Source organism: Camelus ferus, chromosome 21 (assembly GCF_009834535.1).
Source record: "Camelus ferus isolate YT-003-E chromosome 21, BCGSAC_Cfer_1.0, whole genome shotgun sequence".
In the NCBI taxonomy this organism is placed as follows: domain Eukaryota; kingdom Metazoa; phylum Chordata; class Mammalia; order Artiodactyla; family Camelidae; genus Camelus; species Camelus ferus.
Window position 1 is genome coordinate 28,455,815 of NC_045716.1, and position 18,908 is coordinate 28,474,722.

The following is an 18,908-nucleotide window of genomic DNA, read 5'->3' on the forward strand; positions in this document are numbered from 1 at the left end:
CCCCGGAGCAGGGGGAGGGAGGAAGGAGGAGTAGGAGGGAAGCTGGCTGGAATCAGCAGGCAGGCGGGACCCCCTTGGTCTGGTGAGGGCTGGATGCTGGGGTAGCAGCGGAGAGCAAAGAGGAGAGTTGCAGGGTCTTTCTCAGAGGGGCTGGGGCTTGGTGGGAGCTCCTTGAGCGATCTTGGGAAGAAAGGCAGCAGGGATTTGAGCAGAGGGGCTTCCGGAGTGGGAATGGGCTTCACTGTCAGGTGGCCATAGTGTGGGAAATACTGGACCAGAGAAAGCATGGGTGAGGGGTTCAGGCAGCAGATGGAGACTTGGGGGCATGGGTATCACTCCCTCTAATGGGAGTGCGTGCCGGCCCTGCGCCCCTGGGAAATGTGCTTCCGTGGACGCTGCCTACCCGGGCACTGCGTGGAGGAGCCCAGCTCTGGTGGGGCCAGGGGTGAAGGCAGAGCTTTCAAAGGAGAGCACGGCCCTGGGTAGGGGAGGAAGACCCGAGGGGCTGCGCGAGAGGCAACGTGGATGGGAAGGCTGGCTCCTAGAGTCTGGCCCTGGGGAAGTGGTCAGTGTGATAATGAGTTTGGAAACCAGAGTTTTGTGGCGCTCTGAAGGGTGTGGGAGGAGATAGTGTTCCGGGAGGCATGGGGAGGCTTCCAGATGTGCTGCAGGAGTTTGGCTTGTGGAGGGGCGGCAGCTGGTGGGCAGCGTGTACTCTGTGTGACAAAACAGGAGGTGTGTGGAAACCACTTGTGCTGTGTTTTGGAGCGGGCAGTTTGCCTCGAGGACGGACCGCTCTGTAGTTACTTGAGTTGCTAGCTAGCTGCTTTTTCATGGACCACCATAAAGGAGTGACTGACGAAGTACCAGTATTTCTTCCTCAGTGGACAAAGTTAGCCTGTCACTTCATGGAAGTCAGCTAACACTACTGCCAGTGGTTGAATTTGAACTTCCAAATGAAATTGGAATTTCAGAAAGCTTGTGTCTGCCCCCTGAGCCTGGCAGCTTCCTGATACTTCAAGCTTTTTCTGACGAGATCAGTGCTGATGTTGCCGAGTCCAAATTGTTCTGCTGGCTGCGTGACGGGCTGATACGCTGGGAGATGAGCTTTTGGGGTAGGACAAATGACTTTATTTGGAAAGCCAGCAGACCAGGAGATGGGGGCTGGTGTCCCGGAGTGCCGTCTTCCACAAGTCAGAATTCACGTCCCCTTTATACTAAAAAGGAGGGGCGTCACTGGTTGTTGCAGACTTGCTGGTGTTGGAATCCTTTGTCCTCGCACCGGTCCACGTAGGTCAGGTCAGGATGTTCCTGGAAACCTCCAACAAGAGGAATGTTTTTCTCTGTTCTGCAACTTTTTATCTCTGTGTGGATGGGAAGATATTCTCCCCTTAAAGGTCTGAGCCCTGAGATTGGGCTGTCCTGTGTATTTCAGGCCCCAGGCAACACACTTTTACAAAAGGTGCAGAACCAGCGAGACCAAGCCCAGGAACCAGAGCCCAGGGTTAGAGCCAAAGGGGCAGGGCTGACATGGGGTATGTAGTAGAGGCGATGCGCTAGATAATCTAACAGGTCTTGGAAAGGTCTGCACGTCTCGCTGAGCCAGCGTTCCGCAGATGACCACGTCAGACCCGCACAGAAGGTCCGTTTAAAGTGCGAGACAGACCGAAGGATTGTAGAGTGAAAGCGTGCAGGAGGCTCACTGAGTGGTTGTAGGTGCCACGGGGCGGCCCACCCTGGGGAGAGGGGAGCTGCTGCTGTGCGGTGGCGCCGTGTTGCAGTGTGCCGGGCTGGGCGTGGCGGCGGCAGACGGGAGAGCGCCGCTGCCGCCCCGCCCGTGAGGCTGACTGGAAGGGGCTTGTCGGGCGCAGAGCCGTGCCTCCCTCCTCGCTGTTGTTTTGGAATCTGTAGTTATTTTTCGTAAAGAAAAAGCTTTGTATGTTAATATGTAATGTAGTGCCTGTCGTGGTTTTTAAGTGAATAAAGAAGTATTCACACGTTTTCTGTCCTGATTTCAGAGACGTTGACTGTTGGCAGATGCCCGGGCACGAGCCCGAGCTCGCGCACTTGCACGTGGTGAGGGGGGCTGGGACCAGCGCGTCCGGGCCGGGGCGGCGCTGCTGGGGCGGCAGCTCCGTCCAGCCGCCTCTCCCTGCTGCGCGGGCGTGTGTATTTGAGGAGGGGGGGAATATTTTGGAAGATGTGAATAAAAGTGGCCAATTTAATCCAACATGTTACCTGTAGGGGGAGGGGCCTGCCATCTGAGGCTGGGTTGGCCCTCTTCTAATTTCAAACATAAGCATTTTTAGGGAAGAAACAGTGTGGCCTGAACTTTCCTAAGAACCAGTGCTTCTTGCTGTTTCCTAGTTTACCCGGTGCCTGACTGGTCGTTTATGATCACGTCCCCCTTCCGCCCCACACTGACTGGGAGGATCTGTGAGCTGAGTCGTTTCCATGTGTCTCAGTTTAAGAAAGATTGATTTCTTTGCTCACATCATACTGGCTTTTAATTATTTTATTACTGCATTTCTACCCAAAAGGATCTGAGCAAATGGAACGACCTTAGTTTCCTTGGAGGTGCCCTCTTTCTGGAGGTGCAGCTTTTCACCTGGCACCACTCGGCCACCTCCCGGCGTGGGTGGAGACTGCTCTGAGTTCTACGGCCTGTGGACTTGGCCTTCCTGCTCAGGCGGCCCTCGACCCTCCGACTGGTTGGTGCCAGGGGCAGGGCCGCGTCGGGGTCAGGATCTGGGGGGCGGGGACTGCGGCCCTTCAGACCAGTCACTGTGTGCAGATGTGACGGTGGGGAGATCGTTCCAGCAGGGCTGAGTCGGGTCACTGCCCGGGAGTTCACCCGCGGCTCTGTGCTGCCTCCCGCCTCCCACCTCCCGCCTCCCGGGGAATTGCCTCGGCCAAGCCAGGCTCAGCACGGGCGCTTTGTTCAAGGGCTGGTGGAGGAAACAGCTCTGTGAAGTGTGCTTGCCCCAAGAAAACAGACGGAAGGAAACCCCACGTTGTGCTGTCCCTGACGAGATGGCCCGTGTGTCGGCGCCCAGTGCAGCTCGGGGCTTTGCTTGGCGATTCTTCCCTTGCTGCCTTTCCTCACGTTACGAGTGTTGGTGGCCTGTGCCATTTCCATTTCTCACCCTTGCTGCAGAAGCTCAGCTGTGTGCTCCTTACAGTGGCTTTTCTCTTTTACAGTTTTAATGGCTTTGTGGTTTTATTTTATGGGTGTCCAAAATATTTAAAAAGTAGCAAAGTGAAAAGTAAAGTGCAGTTCTGTGTTTCCAATGACGAACTCCTGCTCGCGTCCGCTGCTGACGACCCACCAACAGCTCGTGTTTTCGCCGTTAAGCCCAGTGCGTCGCTTGCATGCAGTTCACAGTCAGTAACAAGGCAGGTTTGTGCCTTCATCACGGTGCAGTCCTTGTGAAATCAGTAGACACAGAGCGCTCCGCAGGCCCCAGTGCTCACAGCCCGCCCTGTGTAGGGGGTGCCTCCCGCGGGCTCGCCCACGTGCGCGTGCGTTGTGTGCCAGGCCCCGCGCCGGGCAGGGAGCAAGGTGGGGACAGCTCTGCCCAGTGGAGCTTGTCTGCCGGCAGGGAGCCTGACGCTGAGCGGGAGCTGTGAGTTAGACGCGCCGGCTTTGCGGTAAAGCAGGAGAGGGCAGCAGGGGGCAGGTGCTGGTGTGGGTGGGAGTGGGTGGAGTTCAGGGGCTCTGGAGATGGTGGGGCAGAGGCAGTGGGGGGGCGGGGGCAGGCGGACATCAGAGGGTAGAGGCTGAGCTGGTGCGGAGAGCGCCTGGCAGGCACGGGGGTGCTGGGCGAGTGCCTCAAGTGGGCAGGAAACCCCTCCTGGGCCTCGAGCCGACGGGGACGCCAGAGTGGGCTTTAACGCTGTCCCCGCAGCTTTTAAACTAGGCATCGGTGATAAGTCTGGGGCAAAGGCAGAGCATGGAGACCCAGGTGGGGCCAGCGCATGGATCCAGAGTGAGTGTAGCAAGAGCTGCTGCCCGCAGGCTGGACGGGAGAGAGGAGCCCCAGCCAGAAGGTTCTGGCCCGAGTACCTGAGCACCTGAGGTGGGGTGTCTGGGGGTGCAGGCCGGCTGTGGAGCGGGACGCTTCCATTTGGGCATGGTCACATTGAGACAAGACACCCAGGGCAGGGGGCCCGGAGCCCATTTGTCCCATGGATCTGGAGTTCCCTGGAGGGGTCGGAGGTAAAGACAGTCAGCAGGCAGATGGTCTTTAAGAGCGAATGAGAAGGGGTCCAGCGCAAGGCCAGGGCGGTCCCTGTTGGGGCGATGGCGTGAACCTCCAGCGGTGGGTGACGCCAGGGCAGTGGAGTTAGGCCCTGGAGGTGCGGGGGCAGGGCAGCGTGCAGAGGTGGCCTCATCCCGGTGGAGACACCTGTCCCACCTGGCCGGGGGCAGTCTTGTGGCGGGAAGTGGGGTGTGATTGGGCTGGGTGCTGGAGGGAATGTGAGGAGGGGAGACAGCACCAGGGGAGGGAGGGAGGAGCAGCGGGACGTCCCCGGGGTGCCCCGGGGCCTGGTGTTGGGGGCCTGAGGGGAGCTGCTGGGGTGGAGGCCCCTGACCGCGAGAGGAGGTGGGGCTGGAGTGTTGGGGGAGGAGGGGCTGAGCCAGTGGTCCAGGGGACCAGCGGCCACAGGGCAGGGAGGGGCGTTGAAGAAGGCTGCCTCGTTTTTGTCGAGACTTGATGTAGCTGGCCTCCTCCGTGTCCCTGCTGCTGGTTCAGGAAGTTCCACAGGTGACAGATAATTAACGTGCTTACGGAAAACTCAGCAATCCAGCGGATAACGGACGGAGGTCGGCTTGTGTTGTCGGTCCTCCTTCCTGCGGGGTCCCCTTGGTTCAGGATGCACCATGGCAGACGGTCCTGGGCGCGTTTACACACACAGACATGTGGCCACATGCATACACAGTTCTCCCTTTGTACTCCTTCCTGTTAGTCTTATGTTCGGGGACCTTTCCCTTTTGGTTCATGTCATCAAGCCAGTCTGGTTCACGTGTGTGACGGTGGTGTTTCTGTCTGGCGGTGCCGTCACCAACTTCCCATCCCCAGAGACCGAGCACGCCCTTGCTGGTTTGGGCTGGGGGACTCCTGTTCCCCGTGCACCCTGGAAGGCGTGCTCCTCACAAGCCACTGGAGACGTTACTGAACACGAATCATAACAGTGCAGCTGCTTTATGATGCTAAGATTGGACCGTCTCCAGGACTTCTGAGAAATGGCAAATTTAATTTGCCAAAATGGCAACCACATGCATCGGTCTGTTCCAGTTTTCTTGGGCCTGTTGCCCTAGCGGCTTCTTCTATTCAAACCTTCACTGTTAGCAGAATTTTAAATGACTCTATCCTGGCAGTAGAATCACGCTGAGTGAACAGCTCGGGTATGTGTGGTGTCCTCATGTGGAAGAGGGTAGGGTTCAGGACTTCATGGTGAGCTCGGAGTGTTTTCTTAAGCCACTCGCAGAGCTTCTAGAAACCAGGAAACAGCTTGACTGGGCACTTGAAAACTTTCCACTGGCCTGTTGTGAGAGACGTGTGTGTGACCTGGTACCTGCGGACCCAGGGCCATCATGGACGGGCCTCAGGGCGTGTCCTGTGGGCCTGGCTGCACCCACCCCGCAGATAACAGGACCCGTTGTGTGTAAAGCAGGCCGATGGTGTTTTCCTTTGGTGTAGGAAGTCGGAGGCGGGCAGTCCGGGGACGTGCGGAGCCCCGTAGCCAGCCGTGAGGGCCCCGGGCTGCTTCCTTGTCCTAGCCCCTCTGTCCATCCTCCTCCCTGGAGGCCGGCACAGGAGGGCCAGGAAGAGCAAGTGCCCGGAGCCGCCCGTGTTGCGTCTGCGCTCACACCCCATTGGCTAGTGAGCCGGTCACATGGTGACAGCTGCAGGAGAGGCGGGCTGGTGGCCACGTGCCCTGGGCCTCAGGGCAGCAGGTACTGAGGTGGCCAGCCAGCAGTCTCTGGTGATTATGAATTCCGAAGCTTGGCAGAATTTTGTCTGTCTGTGCTTTTTTTCCTGGAAAAATAACTGTAATTTTAAAAAGAATTAGGTTCTGAAGGCAATGTGTGACCGTACGACGCTTTAAATCCATCAGTTCGAAGACAGGTTGGGTGTGGTGTCATCTGACTGAGGACCACCACCTTCGCTATGCAGTTCAGTGTTTCCCTTAATAGTCTTTGCTTTGGTTTTTAATTTGGAGAAAAGACCAAGTTTTTGGCATAAGTGGCTTTGACTTTCATACTGACCATGGTTAATCTGCTTAGAGGTCATGCTCAGAGGATGCACGCTGAGTGTGGCCCCTTCTAGGCCGGGCGGGCCCTCCTCCCTCGGTTCACATGGGTCCCACCAGCCCCCGAGTCCTGGCGCCGTTGCGGAAGCTGACCCGGCCCCAGGGCTCGGAGCGGAGTCCTGTACCTGAGGGAGTTTGGGATTGACAATTTCCCCTCAGTTTATGCCTAAATATTTAGTTGTCTGACCGTTTTTAAATAGTGTGTTTTTTTTTTTTGAAGAGGTGATACACACGTGATAAAAAATACAAATACAATTTCCCTTCATCCTTATGTCCCAGGGATAGTCTGTACACATGTAGCATATTTCTTTAAAAAAAAAAAGTGCTCTGAACACGTCCTGCCCCATTTATGTCCACGTGGTGCTGCGTCTCAGGAACCGTCCTGCAGGGAGCTCGGCCCGCACTCTTTGGCCATTGTTGGTCTCCTGTCCTGCTGCACCAGACTTGGTTCTTTAAACATTTAGGTTGCATCCATTCTTTGCTGCTGACAGCAGTGCCGGTGGTTTTCAGATCTTTGCACAGACAGGTGACTCTGTGCTGGGAGGGCTCCTCGGGGGGCAGCAGCGGGTCCGTGCCTGTTGCCTGTTGCTCTTCTGAGTTAAGCTCCCGCCAGAAGTGCAGGGAGCTGCCCCGTCCTGACTCTCTTCCCGCCTGTCACGCCGAGCGTCTTGCTGAAATTTGCATTTAAAGAATTCCGTGACAGGTTGAGTCTCCTCATGTTTAAAAGCTTTCAAAGCTTTGTGACTTCTTCCCGCTATGAATTCATGCTCATTTCCTATGCTCGTTTTTTGGTTAGGTTTATTAGTCTTTTTTCTGTTCCTGTGAGAGAAGGAAATGAGCTCTTTGGTGAATGTGTAGCAAGTATTTTCCAGTTGGTTTGAATTTTGCATTAAGAACTCTTTTTATTTAGTGTAACACAGAGAGAATTGTAGTTTTGCTTATTTGTGGTGGTTGTTGCTGAAGTCCCCCTTGTTGTATGGTCACCCCCTTCTGATGCCCCCCCAACACCCACATGTAATTTATGTGTTGAGTAAATGGGTTCCCTTGTCTGTAGACTTTCCCCTAGTCTGGATTTTGATTTTTCTATGTGCATTTCAGGATGTCCCCCAACCCCTGTATTTCTTGAGAGTCAACAGTATTAGAATTCTGGGGACTTGATGGTCTGTGGTGTTTTTGTTTGCCGGTGTGTGTTGGGGTGGCACGCTGGCCTTGGGCAGTGTTAGATGGGACAGCACATTTGGTTCTGTTCTGGTTGGGGTGTTGAATGGCAGGACAAATGCTCGATTTTCTTTTTAATACCCCTTTTAAAAAATTAAAGACAGTTCCCTGGCACCCTCTAAAGGTGATTTTTTTGGAAAGCGTTGTGAACTCATGAGCTTGAAAATACTTGTTTCAGTCCATTGGCCTCGTTACCCTTGCTGGCGGTCACTGTGCTCATCTTTGGCCGGGAGGGCCGTCTTGGAGCTGGCCCCTGAGCCCTTGTGAGACAAGCCTGATGTCTTTGGTCGCTTCCTCCCACCTGGCGTGACAAGGTGTTCCAGGTTTCTCCTGCGTAGTCCTTGCCTCCGACCTGGAATCAGCCGTTTCTCCAGGAGGCCCCGATGGTGTTGCTGAGAGCCGGGCCCCAGCTCCACAGCCTGGGCAGTAAGGGTGTGGGGCCGCTGGGGTTGCACACCGGTTCCTCCCTCCAACTCAGACACACAGTGGAAATCCACGCCCAAAGACCTCTCCTGCCTGCGCTCGGGTCTGCCTGTCCTTGTCCCGCTTCTCAAGGACACAAGGAATGGCAGAGTCGTGACATCTTCAGAGGGCATTCCAACACCACCGCTCAGTGCGGTTACTGCAAACTGGTAACGTTTGTTTTGTGTGTGTTCTCCCAGTTTTTCTCCCCATTTTTAAGCAGGTAAATTGTGTCTCTGTGATCAGATCACGTAGCCATTGCAAACTGGACCTTCTCATTTGGTCTCAGTCCTGCACGTAAATACAGACTGCTCACCACTAACCAGTTAGTGTGTTGTTTCCTCCAGTGGTTCTGCTTTTCTGAGTCTTGTTTTCCAGCGGTTTCTTCAGGAAGCGTTTGTGGGAACACTGTTCTCTGAGGGCTGTGTGTTGGTACAAGTTGCTGCCTCTGTCCTTGAAGCTCACTTCGTCTGGACACTAAGGCTCACGCTTCTTTCCTTGAGTGTCTTGTGTGTGTTGATCCCTTTTCTGCTGTAGTTTGATAATCTATCCCCCCGCCCCCATTTTAAGTCACCTGGTACTTTTGTCTAGATGTCTAAAATTGTTTTTCTTTCTTCTTTAAATAGTATTTTTTATTAGACTGTGTCTTAGTATCGGTTGTTCTGCCACCCATCCCTCACCAGATTTGTGGTGTCTTTTTCATAAGCAGTTTCAAGGGTTTCTACACCCCCTCCCTGCCTTGGTTTCTGAAGCATTTTCTTGGATGTGACGTCATCCCCGCGTTTCACTGCGTGACTTTGGTTTCCTTTTGTCAGGCCCCCTGTTAAACAGATGTTGGACCCTCTTTGCCTGTCAGTGTGCTCCTTTCTTGAAATCTTTTCTTTCATTTCTTTTTTATTCTTAATTGTTTCCTCCTTTCTTCACTTTGTTTTTCTTCAGGCATAATTGTGTTTCTTTGCTCTTGGATTCCTTCCAATTTAGCCTTCATTTCCAGAATTGTTTCTCCTTTGTTTCCAGTCTTTTCTGAGTTCTGTCCCCTCACTTCTGAGTGTCTTCAGTGCTGGCTCATGGTTAGTGGTGTTTTGTGTCATTTCCTTCATGTGTTTTAGTGTGTTCTGAGATAATAGGGTAGCAGCTTCATCTCTCGGAGGGACATGTCTCCCTAGCATGCTTTCCCCGACTGTAGTCATGCTGCTTTGCTTCTGTTTGCTTTTAAAATATATTATCTCTGCATGAGATTTGACCTCAGTATTTTATATCAATGCATTTTCTCTGGAATTCATTTTCCAGAACATTTGGAAGGGAAGCTTGATTTGGAATAGTTCTAATTTCCGTGTTCTTGAGCTCTATTTTCTGTTGTTTGGGGGAAGTTATAAAGAATGCGGCCACTGTTTTCTGCACTCTCCCGGCTGTTTGCCTTCCCTGCCACACTGTCTTCTAGGCTGGTCTCTTTTCAGTGTGTGTGGCCCCTGCAGGTGGCCCTGCGTCTGTCTGTCCTTGGGTGGCTACAGCCTCGTCCTCTTGTTGACCTGCGGCTTTTCCGCCTCGCTTCCTCCCAGAGCCCCTCATGGCTGGCAGTGTGCTGCCTGCGTGCTGGCGTGTCAGGTTCTTGCAGAGTCCTGACCGCGCCACCCGCTACCCGTCACCCGTCACCCCATTGTGCCGCCCTGGTTGCCCCGTGTGTTCCTGCAGGGACGTTTGGGAGGGTCACAGCCCTGCCACCACCATCCCTCCCTAGTAGGGACTTTTTAAAGGGTTGGGCAGCAGGACCTCTGAGATCCCAGGTCCCGCACTCTCTGCCATCAGTGGCTGCTCTGGCAGGGGCGGGTGGGCTTTCTGCCTCCCTTGGGCTCGCGTGAGGTGTGCAGGTGGGAGTGACACGCCTCGGCCGTTTGGCGGGCGGCACCCGTGTCCGTGTCTGTGAGCGAGTGCCGCATGTGCACGAAGGGTTAAGACGGTAGCTTGGCCCCCCCTTCCTGCCGATGGTCGTCCCCCAGAAACTCCCCCCAGAAGCTTGGGAGCTGCTCCGTTTAAGCTGTAGAATTTACATCTGGACGAGGGACTTAAAGGATTTAAGAACATGTGTGGAACCCGCGGATTTAACTTTACGTCTGGTGGAATTTATCTGTTTAAAGGAGCTGTCAGTAGACTCCTGTTTGAAACTAGATGATCTGAAAATCCTAATTCAGCTGCCCCTGCCCGGGGGGCGTGCCTTGAGACCACGGGAGTGGGCGCGGGGCTGCGCAGTAGGCTTGGTGCCTGGCAAGCACCCCAGGGAACCCGCAGTTGTAGGGGCGGGGGGAGACAGATAAGTCACGTCATAAATACTTAACCTGTCGGTAATTAAAATGCAGTGTGTAGGGTGCTGAAAGTATTACGGGGCAGCGATTGCTGGTTCCTCCAGGCACCCTGTTTTCAGGCGCTGTGTTTAGACTCCTGTGTTGATAGATCATATTTGGGGTGACGTGGCCTCGTTTCTGTTTTGGAAAAGACAGTCCCTTTTGGCCTAATCAGAGCGTTTCAGGAGTGGGAAGAAGGTGACAGACTCTGGTGCAGACGTGGGCCGTCTCGGGGGCAGCAGGGCTGGGGTCCGAGGGGAGGGCCGGGGTGCGGAGCTGAGCTGAGCTGGGGCCTGCGAGAGGTGTGTTTGCAGCGGCGTCCGGGGTGTGGTGTGTGCGGCAGGAGCTGAGAGCCCATGGGGGTGGGACGGGTTCCGTGGGCAGAAGGGGGACCATTGGGGATGGTTGGCTTGGGGGTTATGTGTTCAAGCTGCCTTAGGAGGGTGACGTTGGAGGGGTGCGGGGATGGGTTGGGAAGGTGGGGCTAGTCCGGGGGGGGGAGACTGAGGCCATTGGTCAGTTTTCACAGGATACCAACCTCTGGGTGGTCTGGGGCAAGGAGAGCCCTCCTCGGTGTGGTGGCGAGCCGCTGATGTCCCCGACTCTGTCTCTGCTTTTGCTTCTAAGTGACAGGAGCCCGGTCCCGCGTGAGTTTGATTCCTGTGCCTCGCCCGGCCTCGCGCCGCCGTTCTGGATGATGTCAGAACAGGACCTGGCGGACGTGGTGCAGATCGCCGTGGAGGAGCTGAGCCCCGATCACCCAGGTAGGCAGCTGTGGGCGCCAGGGAGCCAGCACTCTCCCTTTCCGGGACGGTCCAGAAGAGCGTCTGGAAGCTGTCTTTCCCTTCAGTAAAGCAAGAGAAAAAGCAGTCGTGTGTTCCATGTGAAAAATCCCAATCAGAGAGGGTGTGCTCACTGCCGGCCCCACGCCCAGCCTGGTGGTCGCCTCCCGCACCCTGTCTGCCCCTCCTTCCCGCGCGCCTTCCAGCCCCCGCTCCCTGCCCCTGCCCACCTGGGCCGCGATAGCACACGGGGGCCCCCCGCTGCCTTCTCCAGTGCCCCACTCCCGCCCGCTGCCAGCGCGTCGGGGAGCCTTGGGCTCTTCTGCGTGGGCTGCTCTGTGTCTGGACACCTGCGGGGTCTTCATTCCCAGGTGTTCCCTCGCCCCGCTTCCCTGCCGACACCAGTCACGTTGTTCACACTGTATTTCTTTCACGTACACCCTGCAGTGAAGACCCTTGCAGGTGTATCATGGGAAGTATTTGTCGGGTGATTTCCCAGAAGCAGGACGGCTGAGCATGTTGAGAGTTCTGATAAGACACTGACCGATGTCCCAGAAACGCTCTGTTTGTGTATTCTGTGAGGTGGCTTTTCCTACACTCTTGCTGAGGCTGGGAATTTTCCTTAATGACGTTAAGGCTCACATCTGCTTGGGAACCTCAGCTGAATATTCAAGATGACGCTTTGTGAGGGACCCATGAACTTCAGGAACGTCATCTATGAAACAACTTTGTCGACACTTTTATTTTATAAAAAGATTTCCTAATGAGAGTTCTCCTCCTCCTCCCCATAAAGCTTTACGTGTTTTGTATGTCTGTTAAGTTGGAAGTGACAGGTGACCACAACTAAGGCACAGAGCATTTTGGTTGCCTGGCTATTCTTTCTGGAATAGTAGAATTAAAATGCTGATTTTTTTTCCAACAAAGAAAAGAGAATTTTCAGAAATCTCATAAGAAAATACGTCTGTCTTGTGTGACGTGTTTGACGTGCTCACTGGAAGGCTTCACCGTGGAGTCCGCTGCTGTGTGCAGGGGGGGGCAGCGCCGTGGCCCCGGGACGGCCCAGCAGCCCCGGAGCTGCGGGCGCCTTTCCCAGCGCTGCTCTGCAGGCAGTTTTCCCCCTTATTTCGCTTTGATTTGTTTATGAGCAGCACTGTCACCTGATAACTGCAGGATCAAGAGCCTACCAGACCCTTGAGCAAAGTCAGGGCGTCCGGCTGTGGCTGTTCAGCACCCCGGGTTCTCTGTAAAAGTGAACTGGTCTGTTCAGAGCGGGGACTTGACGCCTTGACCTCAGTGAGCACCGCACCTCAGACGCCGGGGAGCCGGAAGCCCAAGGCCACAGCGCTGCCAGCGTGCGTCCCTGCTTTACAAACCTCTGTTCGTATTTTGGTGGGGGGTTGTCAGTTTCTTTAGAAGTCACATACTGTTGTAAGAGAAAAATGTTCCAGTTATATAAATCTTACGCATTTTTAGAACTATTAAAATTTTGACAGTTTTCTTCCCGAATAAACCCTCTTTCTGTAAGTTACAGTTCAAAGGAGGATTAGAGAAGACATTTCTGAACCTGGTTTGTTCCCCCTCTGGTCCGTGAACAGCTGGGAGCGACAGCGTACTGACGGATCCATGGAAACCCGCTGTGCGCCGGGCTCCCAAGGCCTTCGCAGTCGGAAGGCCTGTAGCCCCTGGCCCTGGTGACGGCCACACAGCAGCAGGCGCCGCCTGCCTTCCCCACGTCTGTGTCCAGAGTGGGTTTAAGATTGAGACTGTTTTTCCCTCGTCCCTGAAGTGTGAACTTTGTAAAATTTAAAGTCTAGTTAAGCAAGTAGAAGAAATAAAAATTTCCCATAATCCGAGCAACAGAACCACCTTTAAATTGTTGGCACGTACATCCTTCCATTTTTTTCTGATTTCCACCTAAAACCAGAATGCTTGGGTTCTTGCGACTTTGCTCGCACTCCCCCCGGGCTGCAGTCTCCCCGTCTGCACACATGTGCGATTGTAACTGTGATCGGGCCATCGTTTCTGATGATTGTGGTGGCTTTAAAATGAACATCTTTTGTCTGGTTTTAAAAGTCATGCACAAAAATTACAAAGAGCAGCGCAGCAAAGGACAAAGAAGAAAATAAGCCGGCAGCCCACAGGCCGTAGGAAGTTGCTGCTGGAACCCAGCTATGTGGCCCTGCCGTCGGCGCCGGGCACAGCCACGGCGGGTTCCGTTTCCTCAGCTGCTTCGCTGCCCTTTGCTCATCTCCTGGCAGTTCTTCACGCTGCCACAGCGTGGAGTCGTCTTCCCTGTTGTCATAGGAAGTATGCTGTGTGACCCTGGTCAAGTCACTTGACCTCTCTGGACTTGATTTCAGCTGATTTTAGGATTAGACTAATGGTTGTCTGAGTCTGTTTATCCTCCCTGTCCTGTTATAACGACCAGCTTCCAGTGGGAGTAAATGGTTTGACGAAGCTTTTGAGAACCTGTGTTTTGTTAACCATTTGTAGGCATGGGTTTTCCTTTTTTTGACTTGATTAAATGAGAATCTGTGCCCACACGTTGTATGGAAGTGGATACACGGTGCATGATGCAAGCCCTCTGGTAAGCGCAAGGCTTCTTTGTCATCATTGGCCCGTGGCTGGTTCGGATGCTAACTTACCTCCAGGAGGTCAGCTCACTGCGCTCGCCCAGGGCCCTGGAAAGGTTCTCATTAGAGTCGTGGGTCTGTTCCGTTTCTTTACTTTAGGGTTTTGAGACGAGTCATCTTGTACGTGCTGGGGTAGGCCTTGAATGCAGGCTGAGTGCTTACCCGGGGCGGGAGCCACGAAGACCCCTTGGAAGGTGCTCTGGGGAGGTGCTGACTCCAGCCACTGCTGTGAGGAGGGATGGCTTTGTCACCTGGCATGTTCGGTTTGAGACTAGTGTGGTGACCAACTTGTAACAACATGGAATATGCAGAGAGTGGAATGAGGCGGCCAGTGACGAGACTTGTTCCAGAGTCGGGAGGAAATCACCACCATGGTGGGTCCTGTTGGAAAGGGCGGCTGACCGAGCCCTGAGGGAGCGGCCTGAGGCCTCGTGTTCGGGTCAGCTCCGTGGCACGTTGCAGAAATAGTTTATCCACTATTTCAGTTTTCTTGAGGTTAAGGAGAGACCCTATTTTCTGCCAAACTAAGAATTTTTAAGTCAAAACTGTAAAAAGTGAAGAACGAGGCAGGTTGCACCATTTCTCGTGTAACTGTCAGGTGTCGGAACCGTTTGCTCTCCTAATAGTAAACAGCTCTGTAAAACCTTGCATAACGAGTTTTCTGTCTCTGCCTTTGACTTCCAGTTGTGCTGGAGAATCATGTCGTGACAGACGACGATGAGCCAGCTTTGAAACGCCAGCGGCTAGAGATCAGCTGCCAGGACCCGTCCATAAAGGTATGGGTGTGGGGGTGTGTCCTTACCCGTGTCTCCTCGGGGCCTCCAGGGCCGCCGGGGCAGCGCAGCGCGTCGGGGCTCACAGCAGGAGGGCTGCTCTCCCAGCCCCGGCGCCAGACGTCTGAGACCAGGATGTCGCAGGGCCACTGCGTCCCCTCCAGGGGCCCTGCGGGAGGGTCCTTCCCGCCTCCTCCCGCTCCCGGGGGTCCAGGCGTCCTGGGCCTGTGGCTGCATCACTTAGGTCTCTGCCTTCGTCTGCATGTGGGCTCTCCTCTATGCCTGTGTCTCCTCTTCTGTCTCTTACGAGGACAGTCTCACTGGATTTAGGGCCGCCCTAACCTAGAATGTGCTCCCTCTGTGTTCCCGTAGACTCACAGCCAAGCTGGCAGCAGTGGGAGGCGCATCGGGTGTGTGACCTGGTCCTTGGGTTTGCAGCCACGCGTGTCCCTGTGATGGGCGGGGGCTGGCGAGGCTGCTCTCTCCATGGCCACTAGGTGGCAGGCGTGCTGTTCCCACACGCAGGACCCTCGCCAACACATGCGGGCAGGTTTCCGGGCCCTTTTGGGTGTTAGGTGGAATCTGTTTTCGTAGTTAGGAAGCCTTGACCAGGTGTATGTGTAAGTTTACTGATTAATAGAATCATATCCTGAAGACCACCTAAGTTTTGTGTCCGTGGACTTCAGTGTGACTTAGAACCGCAGCCACACGGAGAAGAAGCACGAGTGAGCAGTCACGTTTTACATGCGGAGGCTGAGCTCGTTCCCTGGCGCGTTCCTGGCTTGCACCTGAGGGGCCGCCGTGCAGGGCTGTGCAGCTGGGACAGGAGCGGCTGCTGCTTGGAACTGTCTCCTAATGGTCACGACTCCTTTCTGAAGCTTTTCTTCTCTTCACTGCCAGTCATTCCTGTACTCCATCAACCAGACTATCTGCTTGCGACTGGACAACATCGAGGCCAAGCTGCACGCGCTCGAGGCCACTTGTAAGTCACTGGAGGAGAAGCTGGACCTGGTCACCAACAAGCAGCACAGCCCCATCCAGGTGCCCATGGTGGCGGGCTCGCCACTCGGCGCCACCCAGACGTGCAACAAAGTGCGATGGTAAGAGCGGGCACTGGGCTCGCTGTGCCGCACTTTCAGGGAAGTCTGCTGGGTGGCTTGGGGTCCTCGCGTTTTCTTTGTGCGTCCTTCCTTTGGGACCAGCCCACCGGGGCTTTGAAGCCGTGCATGTCTCTTCTCTCCTTCTGTCCGTCTGGCTGGTCTTGAGATACTTTTTCTTCATAGGTGGTGTTTACAAATCTCCTGAGCACGTCACACTTCCCACCCGTGTCCGCACTTTCTGTTGTGCTGTTCTCCCCGTGTGGAGCCGAGCCGGGGCGAGTTGTGCCGGAGCTCAGGTTCTGCTTGTGCTGAAGCTCCGTGGAGCGTGTGGTCCGATGGGGCTGGCTGATCTTCCACCTGAGTGCGTGTCCTCGTCCAGGGCGCGGTCAGGTGCCCTTCCCGGGACAGACCCCGTCGGTCCTGTTGGCCTTCCCATCCTTTCCCACACGGGCTACGAAGACGTGTTGTTTGTGGCGGTGGCAGCATTTGTCCTTGCACTTGATGGGAGCTTGGGGCGCTGTTACCGAGGGTCTTCTGTGGGGTCTCTGGGCTGCCTGCTGCCGCCTGGCCAGTGTCTGTGTGGGGCAAGGGCGGTGGGGCTCAGGAGTGGGAGCCAAGGGGCCGGGGGCCAGCAGCCAGCCTGCTCCCACGTCTGCCGAGTGCTCCAGGGACAGGGCAGCGTTAGGGCCTTGCGGACATGCCTCAGTGTCGCAGTGGCCGCCTGTCCTGGTCTGTCTGAGACAGCCGTGGGTGACGCCTCCTTTAACTCTCAGATATGCCCTGGTGTGTTTGAGACACCGCGTGGCCCCTGCTCTGTAGCTGGGAGGGGGACCCCAGGGCCTCTGTCCCCAGAGGGAAGGCCGGTGGTCCGTGGTGCTTCTCCCTGTGTTTAGTCCGTGTCCTGACAGGTCAGCCGTGTTTCTCCTGGTGAACATTTGTGGAGCCTGTCAGGAGGCTCAGGCCTAGCAGCACCAATGCCTTTTTTAAAGAATAAATTTTTTGTAATGCACTCTTGTCCTGAAATGTAATGTTTAGAGACTATACTTCATACATAAAAATTTAATGTAATGCCTTAACTGTAACGTAAGGAGAAATAAAAGGATAGAAATAAAATGCATGAAATAAAATAATATGCATTCTGACACGTAAGTGTTTGGGTGAACTACGTGGGGAGGCAGTGAATTGGCCAGACCTCCCGTGTCAGACCGGGAGGGCTGTCACCTGGGGACTCAGGTACCAGTTAGCGATAGAATATTACAAAAGGAGCAATTCTCAGTGACGTTTCCAATAAAGCAAAGTATAATTTTTTCTAGACTCAAACAGTTGAATTCCTGGAAAACGCATGTTATATTAAAACTTTCCAAAAGTATTTTGTGTGTCAGTGTGGACTGGGGTAAGATTCTGGGCTCAGAGAGTCAGAAGCATGTTTTTCACTCGCATGAATGTCTGTGACATTGGAAACCTGCGGGAAGATTTGCTGGTGGGGAGGCTGTCCTGTGCCTTGAAGGCTCTCAGCCACCTTGGCCTCTGCCTGTAAAACCGGTGGCTCGTAGGTGTAGCCAGGTGTGTCGCCGGGGCAGCGGCCTGCGAGCTGCTGTTCTGAGGTGAGACGAGAGTGGAGGACAGGCCTCCTGCCCTGAGCGAGGCGGCCCTCCTGCTGGTGTGGCCTCTGTCCGTCACCTGAGTTTGGAGGAGGTGATTTCAGGAGCTGGGGACAGGCTGACAAAGCCCCCCTGCTGGGGCCCCGCCGCCGGTGATCCGTGCCGCACCCGTCAGCTCAGGCGCGAGGACGCGTCTGCGGGGCTGGAGGTGCCACTGCGGCTGCGCCCGGGCCGCGGGGTCCTGGTGCCGGGCTCCCTGCGGGTCGGGTCCCAGGAGGAGGCCAGGCCTCCGCTCGCAGGCCGCCCTGTTTGACGCCGGCGGGTGAGGGGGCCAAGTTGCACAGTTGTGCTGAATCTCAGGTTTGTCTCCCCGTCTTTATAAAAGGACCAGAAGGGGCAGGTTTGCTGGGCCTGCGGCCCTGGCTCCTACAGGCCAGGCACGGACCCGCCCGTGGCCCACGCTGCGCCTTCTGGGGGCCACGTCCTGACTTGTGGGCCACGTCCCTTTGGGGTCACTTGTCTGGTGAGGGGGCTGCTCGCTTGGGTGAAGGCATTTCCAGCTGCAGGGCGCCCATCCCTCTCCAGTGACCGTGGGCTCACGGGGGACACGTGAGCAACTTCCCCGGTCAGGCCCCACCCCCGCCAGGGAGACGCTGTCTGCAAGGACAGACCAGCCTGCGTGGTGTCCTCCCCGTGCGCTGACAGGTGGTAAAATAGGAGTCGGGTGTGCCAACACGGACTCAGGCTGTAATCCGGTTCATCTAAGTCCGTTAGGTTTTCTGATTTTAAAGATCCACGTTGTGATGTAAAATCAGCCCCTTATAGAACACGCTTACTGTTTATCGGCACACCGATTACTAGCACTGCTAAGAAAACTGTTACTTACATGAGTTATCATGGGATTAATAGAAGGAAAGGGCGTTCCTCCCTTTTCTCATAGGTATGGTTTTAAACAGGCTGGGTATGAGTGATTTTTTAAAGATGCTAAATCTGGCATTTCTCTCCACACAACTTCTGAAAATGAGAATAAAAATTACCAACAATTGAAAGCTGTTAACAAGAAAATTTGGGGAGAAGTAAAGGATAAGAATTTAATCCTAGTATATCAGTGAAAAAATTGTGTATTTAAATCAGAAAACTACTACTTTGTAAACACTGAAGTAAATGAGAATTGTGTGTCTTGTGTGGGCAGTGAAACACAGAAAAGAAAGTCTCCAAAAACAATTAAAAATTGGTTAACATTCTGAGTAATAAGGTACTTCTACAAGTTCTTTGTTTTGGGCCTCAGATATTTAAAATAGAAACTAGAAGTGTGTAGATCCTAGATTACTTTACATCCAAATCCTATGCTTTAAACGTAGCTTACGATTCCTTGGCCCCGTTTGGTGTTCGCTGAGAGTTGAAAGTGTGAGTGTGTTCTCACGGTGTAGATGGGGGCGACCCTGAAGGGCTTTTCGGTTGTAAGGAAGACCCTTGATGGTGGATGAGAAGTCATCCGTGAAGCACCACTCGCCTTCCACTTGGAGAGGCCGCACCTGGCCCGGAGCCAGCTCTGCAGCTGTGGGACGCACAGCTGCACCCCTCTCGGCGCACCGGAATCCGCTCACCTGCTGGTTGTTCCTGATTAAAACTGGCCGGACTAGACTCTGCTCTCAGCTCTCAGTTAGTTACTTGTTCTCTTG

At 54.6% G+C, this 18,908-nt stretch overlaps 1 protein-coding gene across 6 annotated transcripts in view; it reads left to right on the plus strand.

The window, feature by feature from the left end:
* The window catches only part of BANP (BTG3 associated nuclear protein), a 75,181-nt gene that overhangs the window by 11,133 nt on the left and 45,140 nt on the right, over window positions 1-18,908 (plus strand). For all 6 annotated transcript variants that reach the window (XM_032464526.1, XM_032464528.1, XM_032464529.1 and 3 more), the window contains exons 2-4: window positions 10,965-11,101; window positions 14,437-14,528; window positions 15,426-15,625. In XM_032464526.1, coding sequence (XP_032320417.1) covers window positions 11,032-11,101; window positions 14,437-14,528; window positions 15,426-15,625 — 362 coding nt within the window. In that variant the 5' untranslated portion in view covers window positions 10,965-11,031. The remainder of the gene's footprint in view (window positions 1-10,964; window positions 11,102-14,436; window positions 14,529-15,425; window positions 15,626-18,908) is intronic.